Source organism: Asparagus officinalis, chromosome 5, assembly GCF_001876935.1.
Source record: "Asparagus officinalis chromosome 5, Aspof.V1, whole genome shotgun sequence".
NCBI lineage: Eukaryota > Viridiplantae > Streptophyta > Magnoliopsida > Asparagales > Asparagaceae > Asparagus > Asparagus officinalis.
In genome coordinates, this window is record NC_033798.1 from 120,819,306 (window position 1) to 120,835,349 (window position 16,044).

Genomic DNA, 16,044 nt, shown 5'->3' on the forward strand with positions numbered 1-16,044 from the left:
AGTAATTTATTGGTAAATCATATTTTTGCAACGTTCTCCTGCAACTGTCGAAGTCATAACATATATGTAAACTAGTTCTCTTACAGCATTGTCAGTAAACTGGACATAGGAAAAATATAGGAGGAAACTAATAGTAGATGCCATGACCTTTCTTTGTACAGGATTTTCCTTGTGTCAGCCACCTATGAAAGGATAGGCGGATCTAATCATGCAAATGATTATGATTGTAAACGTTCAATTGAAAATACATGTGGAAAATGATAAATGTGTTTTACTTGTTGTTGGAGTATATTTGTAGAGTCTATTCTTGTTTTTTCTTGAAAGAAAGAATCTATATGTTACGTAATAAATATTTTAACTAGGCAGTTTTATGTTCACTAAATGAAACCCAGAGTTATTACCATTTTGTTTGCTCTGTAGCATTTAGCTTTAGGAAACTCCACAGTGTTACCTTAGCATGAGAGGTGCTTCAATAAACTAGTCTCAATTTACAGCAGATTTTTTATTGAACCCTATAATAAGTCAGCAAAAGTGGATGTTAAAACAGTAGAAAGAAGCAACTAATATTTGATAAGATTATGGTATGCATTAATGGAATTAGAAAAATGAGCAGATACTTACATCACTTATGTGTTATTTTCATGTCATTGTTCTCTATTTTAGAAGACTACTATAAAGGGAGTGAAATTTTTGTGACTAACTAGTTCCAATCTAATAGAAGGAGCTAAAATTGCAACTTACCCAAATTAATCTTATATGACATCCCATTAGAGATTAGAGAAGTGCCCGAAGGTGAAACCATGAAGGTAGACTTTGAGCTCTAAAGGTTTGTAGTTGTACCAGAGAAGTCAAAAGCGCATGACTGTCAACTTTAGTAAGATAAAAAACAAAGATAAGAACTATTAAGACTTCGCCATGAGATATCTTAAAGAAGTGGAAATGAGGAAACGACTATGGAGGATCTATTGTTTCCTAAGAAAGAAAAGTGATCGTGATGTTGTTCAAAATACTTAAGTAAAATATCTGGTGGAAGGAAGTGCTTCAGTAGTTGATTTAACCATTTTTTCAACATAGGACTAAATCCCACTTCATGTCTTTTGTAGACTGAATTCACTCTTGACACTGCGTAGATGTGAGACACCTCACAAAAATCAGGTCTCGTGCATCAATTCATAGTTATTCAACTTAATAGTTAATGAATATACCATCTCGACCTGTATTTTGTAGACAAACCAAATTGTACCAACCAAGTAAACACGACAACATGTGAACCCAAGAGAATTTCAACCCATTTTGGATCAAAGCACACATGTGAACCCAACAGAATTTCAACTCATTTTGGATCAAAGCACACATGTTCTCCAGCTTAAGCTCTTACTGATGCGGCGATGCCAATAAAAGTATCAAAGCAACATAAAGCATTCAAAAAACACATGGAGCCAAAGAAAAAAGGTTAAAAAAACAGTGCTAATTGTTTTTTTTAAGGTTAGATTTTCATTCATTGCCGGACTCCAAAACTCGCATACAAAAAACTCTCAGTAGTCAGTTCTAAAAGACTGTCAGACCCACAAGTCACTCCCGTCAGATTTAATAGTGTCTAAGTGTTTAACTCTACTTTTATCAATGTTATAAATAATATGATGTGTATTAAAGTATTTATCCATACGTATAGTTTACTTTTAAGATTAAGATAACAATAAGCGATGCTTAAATTTTCAAAAAAAAAAAAAAATTAATTGTCAAGGTTTAGCTTATAAAGACGCACATCATTATAAGCGCGATATTCCTCATTTGACGAATATGGGTGTTGTTGAGAAATAGAAAATGCAAAGATTATTATTCATTTAACCCTAAGCTCTCTTAAATAGAGATTCGGAGGATATTACAAAATAGGTACGTATATCTAATTACGTCTCACAATATCGCATAATATCTTATAATATTTGCTAGATCTAAACGCTATTAATATCTAACACTCTCCCTAAAGCTGGAGCATATAACCTGTATATGTCCAGCTTGTTACAAATGGAAACAAAACAGCTAGTAGTAAAAGCTTTATAATGTCAGCTTTGTCCAGAATTTTTGAAGACGTCAACAATCAGAAAAGTGTAGTCACAACCAGTAGAAAGGAACCCTAGGCATATCAGCCAGTAGAAGCAACGTCGGAATCAACTACATACTTTTGCATCCAACCATCGGACGAGGACGGAGAGTGTTCATGATGAACGACATGCGGGGGTAATTGCTCATTGATGAGCAGTACCATGTTGAACAGTATTATTTTTATTTTTGAGTTAGGGTTTTTTAGGGGTAGGGCTTTTTTATTTAGGTTCAACAAAGATTTAGTAAATAAATGATGTAGAAATCAAAGATATTGTCGAAGCCGCAGAAGGTGTTGTCATAGCTGCCGAGGGGAAGTATGGAGGCAGTAAAATCTCGAGGTCGAGGAAAAAGAAAGAGGTCTCTCTAGGATCATGAAAGCTCGAATACCATGTAGAAAAATAGAGCAAAGATTATTATTCATCTAACCTTAACCTTATTATTCATCTAACTCTAATCTCTCTTAGCTAGAAATTAGAAGGATATTATAAAATAGGTACAAGATAAATCATATCTAATTGCATCTCACAATATCTCATAATATCTTATAATATTTGCTAGATCTGAATACTAGTCATACCTAACAGGTGAAATACATAATGTTTTGAATGATTGATCCTAAACTATGAATAAGAAACCAATCAGCTCATACACCATTTTCTACATCCCAGTTACTTGTTTTCATAGTCCCATTGTGTTTTCCCCCTCTCTTTTCATTTATTTTCTTGATTCTGCACAGTCCTGGCGACAAATATGTCTAGCTCTATAGGTAGTTGGACAAGCAAATCTAGCTGGAGACTATAGTAAGAGTACCTAAGAATTGTTTACTATTTATCAAATGGCTTCAAACTACAATGTTATTGAATTCTATCTATATGGCAGGTCAATTTTTACACTAGCATTGACAATACTTACAAGTTCACAATCAATACTTATTGTGTGGTCAAAGAGAGCTGGAAAGTACGAATACAGTGTGCCCACAGCAAACTTTGCACTAAGTAGAAATGATAACTGAGTTTGGCTACTTCTTCTTGTCATTCCAGAGGTCTTAAGTTGTATGCTCGTTCTAAATTGTGAAACATTTTGCTTCATAACAATCCATGAATGTTTTAAGTATGACACACTATAGACCTTAATGTAAAACCCGTAAATTTGAGAATATTGTGATTAATATTGATAAATGAGTTTTAATTATGATAAATAGTATTTAATGATGGATGAGTATGATAGTAATTGATTTGAGATCAACTAAGTGTATATATGAGAGTATACAAGTGTTAAACATGCACAAAACGAGTGGAAACATGCACACATGCACACATGCACAAATGAAATGACTCAGTCAGACCTCCGGTCGGTCGACCGATGAAAAACCATCAATCGACCGATAGGCACCTATCAGTCGACCGATAGGCATCTATTAGTCGACTGATGGCAACCCATCAGTCGACTGACGGATAGTTTCCCAGTTTGACTGGGTTTCTGTTTTCGGGTAAATTGTTTGGAATCGGATTTGTTCATATATACATATATATGTATATTTCACGAATTCTCCCTCTTTTCTTACTCATATTTAAGCCCTAGCACCAGCCATGTCCTCTCTCAAAACCCTAACCCTAAATTACAAGTTTGGCAAAGCTTCGTGAAGCAGACACCGAGAGGAGGACGAGATTTGCAACGTTTGGTGACGAGGGATCGAGTCTTGCATGCCTCTGTGAGATTTGCACGTGGTGAAAGGCAAAGATCATCTTCCTCCAAACCTCTCCTTAGTTAAAAATTAAGTTTTTATGTCATAATTGTGGTTAATCTCATGTTTAGGATTAATATGATGTATTAAAGTTTAGTTTATGATGTTTAATCTTAAATCAATGCCAAGAACAGTAGTATAAATCTGTAACTGTTGAGTTTAGATGATCATGATCATTAGAGTTTTTAATTTGTTAATTATGTTTTAATTTGGTTTAAATACTCTAATTAATCAAATTAAACAAGAGTTTTGTTAATTAGAATGTTGAACCCTAGTTTTATGAATCTACATGATTTATCTTATTTAAATGAATCTCTTGTTAAGTATTCATGAGTTTAAAATCAATTTTCATCAGTTATATTAATAAAAACCCGAGTTTTGAGGAAAAATTGATTTAAAAACCAAAACCTGCTGTTTCGGCCTGGTCGGTCGACCGACCATGAGTGTCAGTCGACCAACGGGGTGTTTTTTGTCTTGTGCGTTTTTCCAAACAGTTGACCAAAGCTCTATGTCGGTCGACTGATCAGGCCCTGTTTGTGAACTCTTGCTTTCTTTTTTGTGGGTTTGATTTACGAGCGTGAAGTGCAAGTCGTACGTTGATACATACACATGTTTTGAGGAGTACACATACTGAGTTGAGTACATACGAATCCCTCGTTTGGAGTAGTCAAATAGTTTGCATCGTTACGAGTGACGATTATTACAATTTACTATAGCTGCGAATGCTTGAGTGGGGTTAGTCGGTACCCGCAATGAGACCGCTGATAGACTACACTTTGAGTGCGTTAGTCAGTATACCGCGATGGACTTCACTCTGTAATGCATTGTTGTTTCCGCACGAGTGTGCGCAGAGGTCGATGAACCTATATCTTTGTTTTGCATGGTTATGCGCACAGGTCGATATACATATTTGTCGATACGAACGACAGTGCGATGAGTTGAAGAATTTCAATGAATAATAATTTTATGAATTTATTGATAACCTGAGTCGCAGGCGATTATTGAGTTTTCTTTGATATAAATCATTGTGGAGGTGCTTCACATCGTGGGTATACATGATTGTGTATTGGTATCTATTTCATCTACTAAGGATAGTGTGAGGAGTCGGTGATATTTATGGAGTTGTTTGATATGACACATTTTTGTATTATTTTTATTTATTATTTTCTTTTTTAATTGGAAATTATATTTAGAAATTCACAACTTGAGACGCATTGTATATACATGAGGGTTTTCTTATTTGGATTATTTCGTTCGACGTACCAGTCTAGTGTTGTGAGTTTTTAAATATAAATCCCGAATAGTACAGAGCAAATGATTTAGGTAGACTATGCACTTGTAGATAGGGGCTTCATTACACTTAGTAGTTAGTAGCCCTTCCTCTGGTGGCGGATGGAGATGATCTTGCTAGCGCTCTTACGCTGTTGATTTCTCTTTTTTTCAGGTAGCGGATTAGAGTTTCGGAGAGCCGCAGGTTGACGCACTTTCAGCATAGTCAGCGTCGTTTATTTATAGTAGTTTCTGCTCTACAATTGTTTAGTTATGATTTTAGTCGATTACTAGACCTATATTTCATTTTGAGAGTTGAGAGCTTATGTACTTTTTAGTTAACTCATGTTGTTGAGATTATTTACCTTTTGTATTAGATTGTTGGACGTATTTTCTTCTATTTAAGTATTTATGTTGAGACTTGATTATCTCTGATGTTGATCATTTATTTTTTATGTTCTATTTTCCTGTTTTCACCTCCTTTATATATGCTTGTACGTACACTGTTTTATTTGTTTTCACTAGAGAGATATTACTGTGATGGTGAAATGTGTTATTACACAGTATTGGTGCATGGCAGGTTTGACATCCTTGGGTTCAACTTGGACTACAGCATTGTGTAAAACCAGGGGCGTCACACTCAATCTATTTCTTTTTTTCCAGTGGTTTACACAATATTGAATACGACTATACAATTTATCATGTTCAATTAGGTGGAAGTCGTATATGTGCAATATCACTTGCAACCCTTAGCAGAACATGGAATAGGGAAGGTGTCACAGAAGATAATAAGTAAGCTCTTTTATTGTCTTTTGAAAATGTGTGCTTTTCTGAAGAATATTTTGGTGATTTTTGCTGAACATGAGGCAGTACATGTTAGATGCATGTTTAAAGTCATAGCTTTGAGTGATGTAGTCGAAATTACATGTCAGATGCTTGTCAAAGGTTCCTAATTCAGCTTTAGTGAACTTACACAAACCTCAGTTTTCTAGAGCTTTAATTGAAACTTTAATGATGATCAGTGTTATTTGCTGTTTTGTTTTCTTGCCCTTTGGTTATTGGGACAAGCTGATTATATGGAGTAAGGAAGGTGTCACAGAAGATAACAAGTAAATTCTTATTGTCTTTCGAAAATGGGTGCTTTTTAGAAGATAACTTTTACAATCTATAGTGAATATAAAGCAATATATGTTAGATGCATGTTTAAAGTCTTATAGCTTTGGCCTTTGAGTGATGTGGTTGAAATTACATGTCAGATGTTTGTCAAAGGTTCCTAACTCAACTTAGTGAACGTATGCAAACCTCAGTTTTCTAGAGCTTTAAATGAAACTTTTAATGATGAATGGTGATACTTGCTTTTTTTTGGGACCGACTGATGGGTGAAAACCAAGACACATTGAGATTTTGCATATTGTCAACTCTTTTTAGTTTACTTAGAACTTATCAATTTATATAATTAAGATTTTTTTTCATTTTACTTCTGATAAAACATGTCTTAGTCATTATAGATTTTGATTTATATTATATATAGATAAACACACTTACCCATCTACCCACCTGCACTGCTCCTTGCCTGCATTTCTTACTTTTAAAAGATTTTGCATGCTGCAATCTATAATGAACTGGTATTTTTTGTTTGAGTGGGTTAACCAAATGTTTTCATGTCATTATGTGATACGGATGTATCTTCTTCCTTGCTTCGGGAGCTTAGTGATCCTCATGGGAGCTTGAGGATAGATGATTCTCATGGTAGTTTGAGAATAGAAGTGTGGATGGAGTCGTAGAAGGCGACAAAAGCGGTCAAATCAGGAAAATAACGAAAATCAAGAAGCTGGCGAAAACAGCCATGGTCAGTAGACCGAGCATCGGTCGACCGCGAGGGCATCATCGGTCGACCAAATGACCAACATCGGTCGACCGAAAACGTGCACCGTCAGGGTCAAGAAACCAACGTTCTGGTCGGTCGACCAAACCAATCATGTTGGTCGACCGGATCGGGTTCTTGGACCGAACTGGACTCCTTGTTTTGACGTGTATCCCAGTTCTATTGGGCTTGGTTATTTACAAGATTGTTATCCACGATGTTAGACATATAAATAAGGATTTTTTTAGGGTTTCTAAACATCAGAGTGTATTTTAAAGAGAGATTCTAATCAAGATATTAGGGTTTAGAGAGAATAGAGAGATTGTTTTTTATTCTAGTGAAATTGTGAGGGAGAGATTTTGTAATCTTTTATTCTTCATAATCTAGAGAATGTATTTTCCTTCATCACTTTAATTTTTGTGTGTTATTACTGTTATCTTCTCAACCCCACCTTTGATAATTCCGCGATCAAAGGTGCTCACATGGCGACTTGTATCATCGTGCATTTTCAGGTTGAGCACATCATTCAACGAAGTTAATGTTTATTCTATTCCTGCATTGCTTTACCTAGTAAAGAACTTACTGCGGGTAAGTGTTATTATGGTTACTTTATTGTGATATGGTTTTGAATATAACACAATAAAATACATGATCAAGTTAAAACTGCTTGTTGTCAGTATTACATCTTTGAATATGTGGATGCCCCTGCTTACGTGATACTGAAGAACCTAAATATTATCAGCACTGGTGTATTATACCGTATCATTCTAAAGAGGAAGTAAGGTTTTTCTCCATTTAAGAGAAATTCTGGTTTGCTTTTCTTTCGAAGATTTACTCTGGTTTTATTAATGCTTTGTTCTATTAATTCCTATTCAATATTTTTTAATATCTAGTACATTCTTTCCTTTTCTTCTTCCATGACCAAGGTTTATTACATCTGGTTATTTGAAGTTTGGTTGTTGTTAGTCCATATCCATAATGCTATTCTTCTTTCTCTTTCAGATTAAGTGAAGTCCAGTGGGCTGCTTTTATTCTCTTATGTGCTTTTTGTACTACCGCACAACTTAATGCATCGTAAGCATAATATATAATCCATTTGTTTTAGGCTTTGATGTATACATATCTTTGAGTTTTAAATTACTCCTAATATAAAGTTGTTAATGTTCATTACCTGAGTGGCAATAGACTTTCATAATCTTCCCCACACTCTATTGCGTTATCCATTGACCAGCTGACATTGTCTACGAACTTCATTTTTCATGTATATGTTGGACATTGTAAAGCATCATTTGCTGCACACTAGAGGTGTTTCATAATGGTTTTGAACTATGAAGGATTGGGATTTTTAACAAAAAAATGTAGAGAAAAGAAAAGGAAGGATAAAGGAAAGAAGTGCCAAGGTGCTTTTGAGATTCACATCTCAGGATTTACATCCAAGGCTGCATCACAGAATACAAAATTGGAAGACTCTATAAATGGAAACTTTCAAACATCGCATTTTGTTGAAGATAGGCTATTTTTTTATATATAAAAACTTTCAAATTTTAATCATCAACAAATCTAGTCCTTAATAGTCCTTCATAGGAAAGAATTTTTGTTCTACTAAAATAAAAGATCTTTTTTCTAATAATTAGGCTATAAAAAAGATTGACAAATTAACTAAATTTCTAGATCAAGTAAAATCCTAATTTATAACTTACCTTTTAAAAATAAGGTTCAAAATCTCTACTCAATAATTAGAAAAAAATCTCCTTTATTCATTGGTTAATTTGTGATCTTCTAACTGAATGTCGTGTTACATGATTACCATGCAGTTCAGATCGTGTTCTTCAAACACCTTTTCAGGGGTGGATGATGGCCATTAGGAGTACAGGTAACTGTTAGGTTTCAACTTTGACTTTATATTTTATTTAGTAGTACATTGAAATGGATGTTAACAATGGTGTATTGTTCCAGATCATGGCACTTCTTAGTGGCTTTGCTGGGGTATATACAGAGGTACTTATTCAAACTGTTTCTGTTGAAGCAGTTGCTTCACCTGTATTTTGCTTTTTTTTTGTGGGTTTTTTCCCGCATGGGGGGGGGGTGCATCTTTTGCTACGCATAGGATGTGGCTATATATGAGTTCACAAGTCGGCAAAGTGCATGTGTTCATATGGATAACCAACAGTAGTAACCATTAGGCAAACGTCTTAACTGTCTAAAAGATCATTATGTTTTGGCCTGTGTACTAGCCTACTAGGATATCAAACTGCTCTTCTTTTCACGGTGCTGCTTGTATCCATCTCCATAGTAACTGGCAATTGTAGGAAAGTTTACCTCACAGATCTGGTCATGATACGGGTGTATCTTCTCTTCGGAAAAGCAATCCTCATGGGAGCTTGAGGATAGGTGATTTTCATGATATCTTGAGAATAGAGGTGTGGTTGGAGCCAAAGAAGACGGCGAAAGAAGTCAACAGGAGCGAAACGCAAAAGAACAGGGTAAACTGGCAGATCTCTGGCCGGTCGACCGCAGCACACATGCTGGTCGACCGGAAAACCTGCACGATGCAGGGTTTGAGAAAACTCTCTGGCCGGTCGACCGGACCAAGTCTGGCAGTCGACCGGATCGCGATTTCTGGGTTTCCTGTTTCGTTTTGGATTCTGTTTTGACAGGGATTCCTGATTCTTTTGGACTTGTTTATTTACAAGATTGCCACCACGTTGTAACTATTGCATTACTTTTTAACCCAAAAATCTACTGCCTGGTACTCGCATAATGTCTCAAGCAGCCCATCAGTGTTGCTTGCAGGATGTACAGCTACATAAAAGGAGAGATTTCCTCACCCCCAAAATAGATCTTCTTTTGCTCACGTGTCCCTGGCATTGTGCGGCTCACTAGCCTTTTTTGGTAACATTAAAAACATTTTTGGGAAACCTGTAATGTCAAAAACCACTCTGTTCCTTCTATTCATATCTGCCTCAGTAATTTTTTGATCTCCAGCCTAGAATCTTCATCAGTTGATGAGTTGGTGGGAAGTCCCAAATGATATGCTTTTTCCCTTAAAAATCTGTATAACTGGTGCAAATCTTATCTGGAAGCAAGCAGTTCCTCTGACGTTATCTTCCAGAATAAATAGGGTGGATAATCAATAGAGTGGTACATACCAGCTGACATTGTCTACGAACTTCATTTTTTATGTATATGTTGGACATTGTAAAGCATCATTTGCTGCACACTAGAGGTGTTTCATAATGGTTTTGAACTATGAAGGATTGGGATTTTTAACAAAAAAATGTAGAGAAAAGAAAAGGAAGGATAAAGGAAAGAAGTGCCAAGGTGCTTTTGAGATTCACATCTCAGGATTTACATCCAAGGCTGCATCACAGAATACAAAATTGGAAGACTCTATAAATGGAAACTTTCAAACATCGCATTTTGTTGAAGATAGGCTATTTTTTTATATATAAAAACTTTCAAATTTTAATCATCAACAAATCTAGTCCTTAATAGTCCTTCATAGGAAAGAATTTTTGTTCTACTAAAATAAAAGATCTTTTTTCTAATAATTAGGCTATAAAAAAGATTGACAAATTAACTAAATTTCTAGATCAAGTAAAATCCTAATTTATAACTTACCTTTTAAAAATAAGGTTCAAAATCTCTACTCAATAATTAGAAAAAAATCTCCTTTATTCATTGGTTAATTTGTGATCTTCTAACTGAATGTCGTGTTACATGATTACCATGCAGTTCAGATCGTGTTCTTCAAACACCTTTTCAGGGGTGGATGATGGCCATTAGGAGTACAGGTAACTGTTAGGTTTCAACTTTGACTTTATATTTTATTTAGTAGTACATTGAAATGGATGTTAACAATGGTGTATTGTTCCAGATCATGGCACTTCTTAGTGGCTTTGCTGGGGTATATACAGAGGTACTTATTCAAACTGTTTCTGTTGAAGCAGTTGCTTCACCTGTATTTTGCTTTTTTTTTGTGGGTTTTTTCCCGCATGGGGGGGGGGTGCATCTTTTGCTACGCATAGGATGTGGCTATATATGAGTTCACAAGTCAGCAAAGTGCATGTGTTCATATGGATAACCAACAGTAGTAACCATTAGGCAAACGTCTTAACTGTCTAAAAGATCATTATGTTTTGGCCTGTGTACTAGCCTACTAGGATATCAAACTGCTCTTCTTTTCACGGTGCTGCTTGTTTCCATCTCCATAGTAACTGGCAATTGTAGGAAAGTTTACCTCACAGATCTGCTCATGATACGGGTGTATCTTCTCTTCGGAAAAGCAATCCTCATGGGAGCTTGAGGATAGGTGATTTTCATGATATCTTGAGAATAGAGGTGTGGTTGGAGCTAAAGAAGACGGCGAAAGAAGTCAACAGGAGCGAAACGCAAAAGAACAGGGTAAACTGGCAGATCTCTGGCCGGTCGACCGCAGCACACATGCCGGTCGACCGGAAAACCTGCACGATGCAGGGTTTGAGAAAACTCTCTGGCCGGTCGACCGGACCAAGCCTGGCGGTCGACCGGATCGCGATTTCTGGGTTTCCTGTTTCGTTTTGGATTCTGTTTTGACAGGGATTCCTGATTCTTTTGGACTTGTTTATTTACAAGATTGCCACCACGTTGTAAAACCCTATAAATAGAGATTGTATAGGGTTTCTAAGGAAGAAGGTTAGAAGCCAAGATGTAGTCCTAAAGGGTTGCCATCCACGTTTGCACATCTATAAATAGGATTGTTTTAGGGTTCTAAACAATCAGATCTCAGAGAGAAGTGATCAAGAGAAATTCTAAATAATTGTATTAGGGTTTAGAGAGAGAGTTGAGAGGTTGTTCTCGATTCTAGTGAGATTGTGAGGGAGAGATTGTAATCTTTTGTTCTTCATAATCTAGAGAAGGTATTTTCCTTCGCCTTATACTGAATTGTTCTTGTGTTTGGTCATCCTCTTCTCAACCCACCTTTTGGTAATTCCGCGACCAAAGGGTGCTCGCACGGCAACTCGTATCAGCTCATTATCAGACCTTGTCAGTCATGCACACTTTGCATTAGTGTGGCTATCAGCTGGCTATCTGGCCAAACATAGGGCTTCATGGATAGCAGGTTGTTGGTGAAAATGGAGTGAAAGAGTTGTAATATCAGATTTCTTACTGGAAGAGAGTACTCACATCAAAGTAGGAAGATCACTAGCCTTCTTAAATTTCCTCCATTGCTCGCTCCAGGCTTCTTCCACACAGGACGTGTCAACCTCTGTGCATACCTTCTATTATAAGTGTATGAGCAAGCACTTCTTCCCATGTCATGTTGTTCCGTGGATACTATTCTAAAATTTTTATTGCATATGCATGTCATATATGCATCCATGCTACTCAGAATTAATACACTCCTGCACCCAGCAATCTATCACTTGTCCCTTGCATAATTGACCAGGAGTTCACCTGCAGTTCCTTCTCAGCAGTTTGTCTACCTGAGCATTACTCGCATATTATGTGTCAGCACGTTGGTGTTGAGAAATGGACAGATAGCGTTGTAATTGTTATAGAATATAGATTACGAGAAAGGAATCCTCTTTAGTTCATAGGGACAGCTCAGGAACATCCATCTAGGTAGTTAAACTTCCTGGCTTCTGCAGGCTTTTCCAGGTTGACATATGGAGTATCAAACAGCACATACAAACTTTCCTTTTGAAGGACAAAATAGGATGCAACACTACTTTACATGCATATTATTTCATATAGACTGTTCTAGAATTTGTTGTGTAGGTATCTCTTGTTATGTATTGATGTTTCTATTGCATTACTTTTTAACCCAAAAATCTACTGCCTGGTACTCGCATAATGTCTCAAGCAGCCCATCAGTGTTGCTTGCAGGATGTACAGCTACATAAAAGGAGAGATTTCCCCACCCCCAAAATAGATCTTCTTTTGCTCACGTGTCCCTGGCATTGTGCGGCTCACTAGCCTTTTTTGGTAACATTAAAAACATTTTTGGGAAACCTGTAATGTCAAAAACCACTCTGTTCCTTCTATTCATATCTGCCTCAGTAATTTTTTGATCTCCAGCCTAGAATCTTCATCAGTTGATGAGTTGGTGGGAAGTCCCAAATGATATGCTTTTTCCCTTAAAAATCTGTATAACTGGTGCAAATCTTATCTGGAAGCAAGCAGTTCCTCTGACGTTATCTTCCAGAATAAATAGGGTGGATAATCAATAGAGTGGTACATAATGCATTTTTGTATGCCCATTTCTATTACCTTTAAACTCTTATCAATTCAGTCACCTATTGTGAACGATTCTTAACTTTCTCATTCAAAATGAAGGATTAAAGAAACGTCCTTCCAGAAATATTAATGTACAAAATTTCTGGTTGTACATATTTGGCATGGTTTTTAACCTGATTGCTATTTCCATTTAGGACTATGATGCAGTCATGAACAAGTAAGCTTGAAGCATTCCTCTGCTTTCATATATGACATTTCATCCTGCATTTATTATCTTGAATTTAGCATTCATATTGGATTTTTTTCCAATATATTTTGTCTTGCAGAGGTTTCTTCCATGGTTATTCTTTCATCACTGTTTGCATGATTCTAAATCATGTTCTCAGGTAAAAGTTATATTAAATGCTTCTCGCAATATTTCACATCTCTTCAGTATTCTGGCTTCAGTATATTTGCAGTGGAATTGCTGTATCCATGGTAATGAAATATGCAGATAACATTGTAAAGGTAAATATTATAACTTTCAGAAATTCATTTGTGAAATGGTAAATTCCATTAGAAGAAGTAAATTCATGAGCTACCTTGACCTATATCTGTAGATATTGATCTTGACCTCTGATCAAATGCATTTAAACAAAGCATGGTAGTGTTGGTTAGTAAAGATGTGGTGGGGGTTTCGGTTTTCCCTTCAAGTATGTTACGCCAATGGCTGTATGACCACAGCATTACAGATCAAATTTTTTTTTACACCCTAAAAGAAGCTGAACTTTTGAGACCGCTAGGAGATATCATTACCTCATAATTCCAATTAGAATAAGCAATATATATTATTCTCTTTTTTATATATAACCGTTCTGATTGACATAAAGCACTGGTTGTAAAATGCTTAATGGTAGTTTTGTTGTTTCTAAAATGGATCTTTTTACGATCTTGTGAGGGAAAAGATTATGCAGAAGGTCTGGAGGCATACTAACCCATCCTTTAGGCTTAAAGGAAAACAAAAGTTTGGTATAGGGTAATTAACTCAATTCTTTGTTTGAAGTATAAAAGCATGAAGCAATAGTCATTACTTTTTTCTTGGTTTGAAGTATAAAAACATGAAGCAGATTGGTAGTAGTCGTTAATTTCTTTTCTCCTCGAACGAATATGAATGCCACCTCTAAATACTGGTAGTACCTTCATCTTGTTTCCATTAGGGAAGAGTGGCTAATGCTGGTGTGTGGTGACAAGGTCAATTTTGTCTCCCGATTAAATGTTTCAGGTTAAAAAAATTCTGGTTACCTGTTAGGCAAAAGTGCTATGTTATCAACGAACAGGAAAATAAACAGAAGTAGGCTAAGAAAGGTCAGAAACTGTTGTCATATCTGAGCTTCTTTCACTACGTAATAAAATGTTGGGTTATTTGCATATTTACCTCTTAAATCATGAATATATGCAAAACTTCCCCTCAAATTTTAGTGTTTGCAAAACTATCCCGCAAATTATCAACTTTCGGAGAAAATACCCCTAAAATCAACTATCCCGCAAATTATCTGAGCTTCTTTCACTACGTAATAAAATGTTGGGTTATTTGCATATTTACCTCTTAAATCATGAATATATGCAAAACTTCCCCGCAAATTTTAGTGTTTGCAAAACTATCCCGCAAATTATCAACTTTCGGAGAAAATACCCCTAAAATCAACAACCATCAACTTAATAATAAAAATTTGACGATTTTCTTGACAATTCTTACATCGCAACTACAAATTAGCCTATCAAAGTTGATGATTGATAGATTTGGGGTTTATTTTATCCAAAATTGATGATTTGAGGGTAGTTTTGCAAATACAGAGATTTGAGGGGGGATTTTGCGAGTACCCATGATTTAAGGGGTATATATGCAAATAAACCTAAATTTTGTGCACTTTAAGCCTAGGTATCAATTTTTTACATCTTTCATCTGTAGAAGCATTCAAAGTAGTTGAATAAGATTTAACACAAATGGTTTATTTCTCTGTCCTTCCTCCTCCTTTAGATGTGCAGATCTCATGGATTTATCTACAGGTATATTCGACTTCTGTGGCAATGCTTCTGACTGCAATTGTATTGGTATTCCTGTTTCGGTTTCATCTCTCCCTTGCATTCTTTCTTGGATCTACGTAAGTACTATATTGTTAATGATTATTGTCTTGATTCGAGCAAAAATCTCATGCCTTCAAATGGGCAGGTGGGCATAAACCCTAATTTTGTTGGCTTCTCTTTCAGAGTTGTTTCTGTCTTCAAATGGGCAGGTGGGCATAAACCCTAATTTTGTTGGCTTCTCTTTCGGAGTTGTTTCTGTCTCGATATACCTCCACTCCATTAGCAAGCCACCAAAGTGAGTAGAGATATTGAAGATAATGAATCTGGGGGGTCAGCTAAGTGGTAAAGAATGTCTGATACCACCTGGTAATCTGGGGATACAATCTTCGCAGCAAGTTGCACCAGTGATCTTTGTTTGGAATCAGGCAAGATGTTTCAGAGGAAGCGAAAGTTTTGGTTCATGAGAGAAAACATTTTCATGCGCTGATGAACTCCTTTCTCGATGGTGCTGGCTTCAACAAGTTCTGCATCACGGAAGTTACTCATATGCGGATTTGCTGGAAAAAAAAAAATTTCAATACTTTGTGATTTGCTCACACTCAAACTGTAGTGATATATTAGCACTTCCAATTTTTCCTCATCGAATGAAATTGCATTATAGCATTTCAGATTAAAAATTTCTACATTTGTGAGCAAATATCATTCGTAAGTCAGTGCTTTCCTATTCAGTTACTCTGTGAGTTTTGATTTCATTGCCTTTTTTTTGTGTGTGTGTGGGGGG

The 16,044-nt window shown here is 36.0% G+C and overlaps 1 protein-coding gene and 1 long non-coding RNA gene across 3 annotated transcripts; both read left to right on the plus strand.

Moving 5' to 3' along the window:
* On the plus strand, positions 7,493 to 8,807 carry LOC109840981. 2 transcript variants are annotated; one of them, XR_002247106.1, is made up of 3 exons: positions 7,493 to 7,568; positions 7,983 to 8,054; positions 8,795 to 8,805. It is a non-coding gene; the product is annotated as an uncharacterized LOC109840981 (long non-coding RNA). The 2 variants fall into 2 exon arrangements; XR_002247105.1 differs by lacking the exon at positions 7,493 to 7,568 and adding an exon at positions 7,680 to 7,763 and having other exon boundaries at positions 8,795 to 8,807.
* Positions 8,844 to 15,991, plus strand: LOC109840980 (CMP-sialic acid transporter 2-like). Its single transcript, XM_020409819.1, has 6 exons — positions 8,844 to 8,853; positions 10,858 to 10,899; positions 13,526 to 13,585; positions 13,647 to 13,706; positions 15,246 to 15,340; positions 15,511 to 15,991. Exons 2-6 carry the CDS (start codon positions 10,861 to 10,863, stop codon positions 15,560 to 15,562), a joined length of 306 nt encoding a protein of 101 aa, XP_020265408.1. The 5' UTR covers positions 8,844 to 8,853; positions 10,858 to 10,860; the 3' UTR covers positions 15,563 to 15,991.

What these genes read in the sequence shown, in the direction of transcription:
- LOC109840980 (XM_020409819.1), top strand. Translation starts at nt 10,861, where the DNA reads ATGGCACTTCTTAGTGGCTTTGCTGGGGTATATACAGAG. An exon ending in ATTCTAAATCATGTTCTCAG is followed by an intron (nt 13,586 to 13,646) that starts GTAAAAGTTATA and finishes TTCTGGCTTCAG; the next exon opens with TATATTTGCAGTGGAATTGC. An exon ending in GCATTCTTTCTTGGATCTAC is followed by an intron (nt 15,341 to 15,510) that starts GTAAGTACTATA and finishes CTTCTCTTTCGG; the next exon opens with AGTTGTTTCTGTCTCGATAT.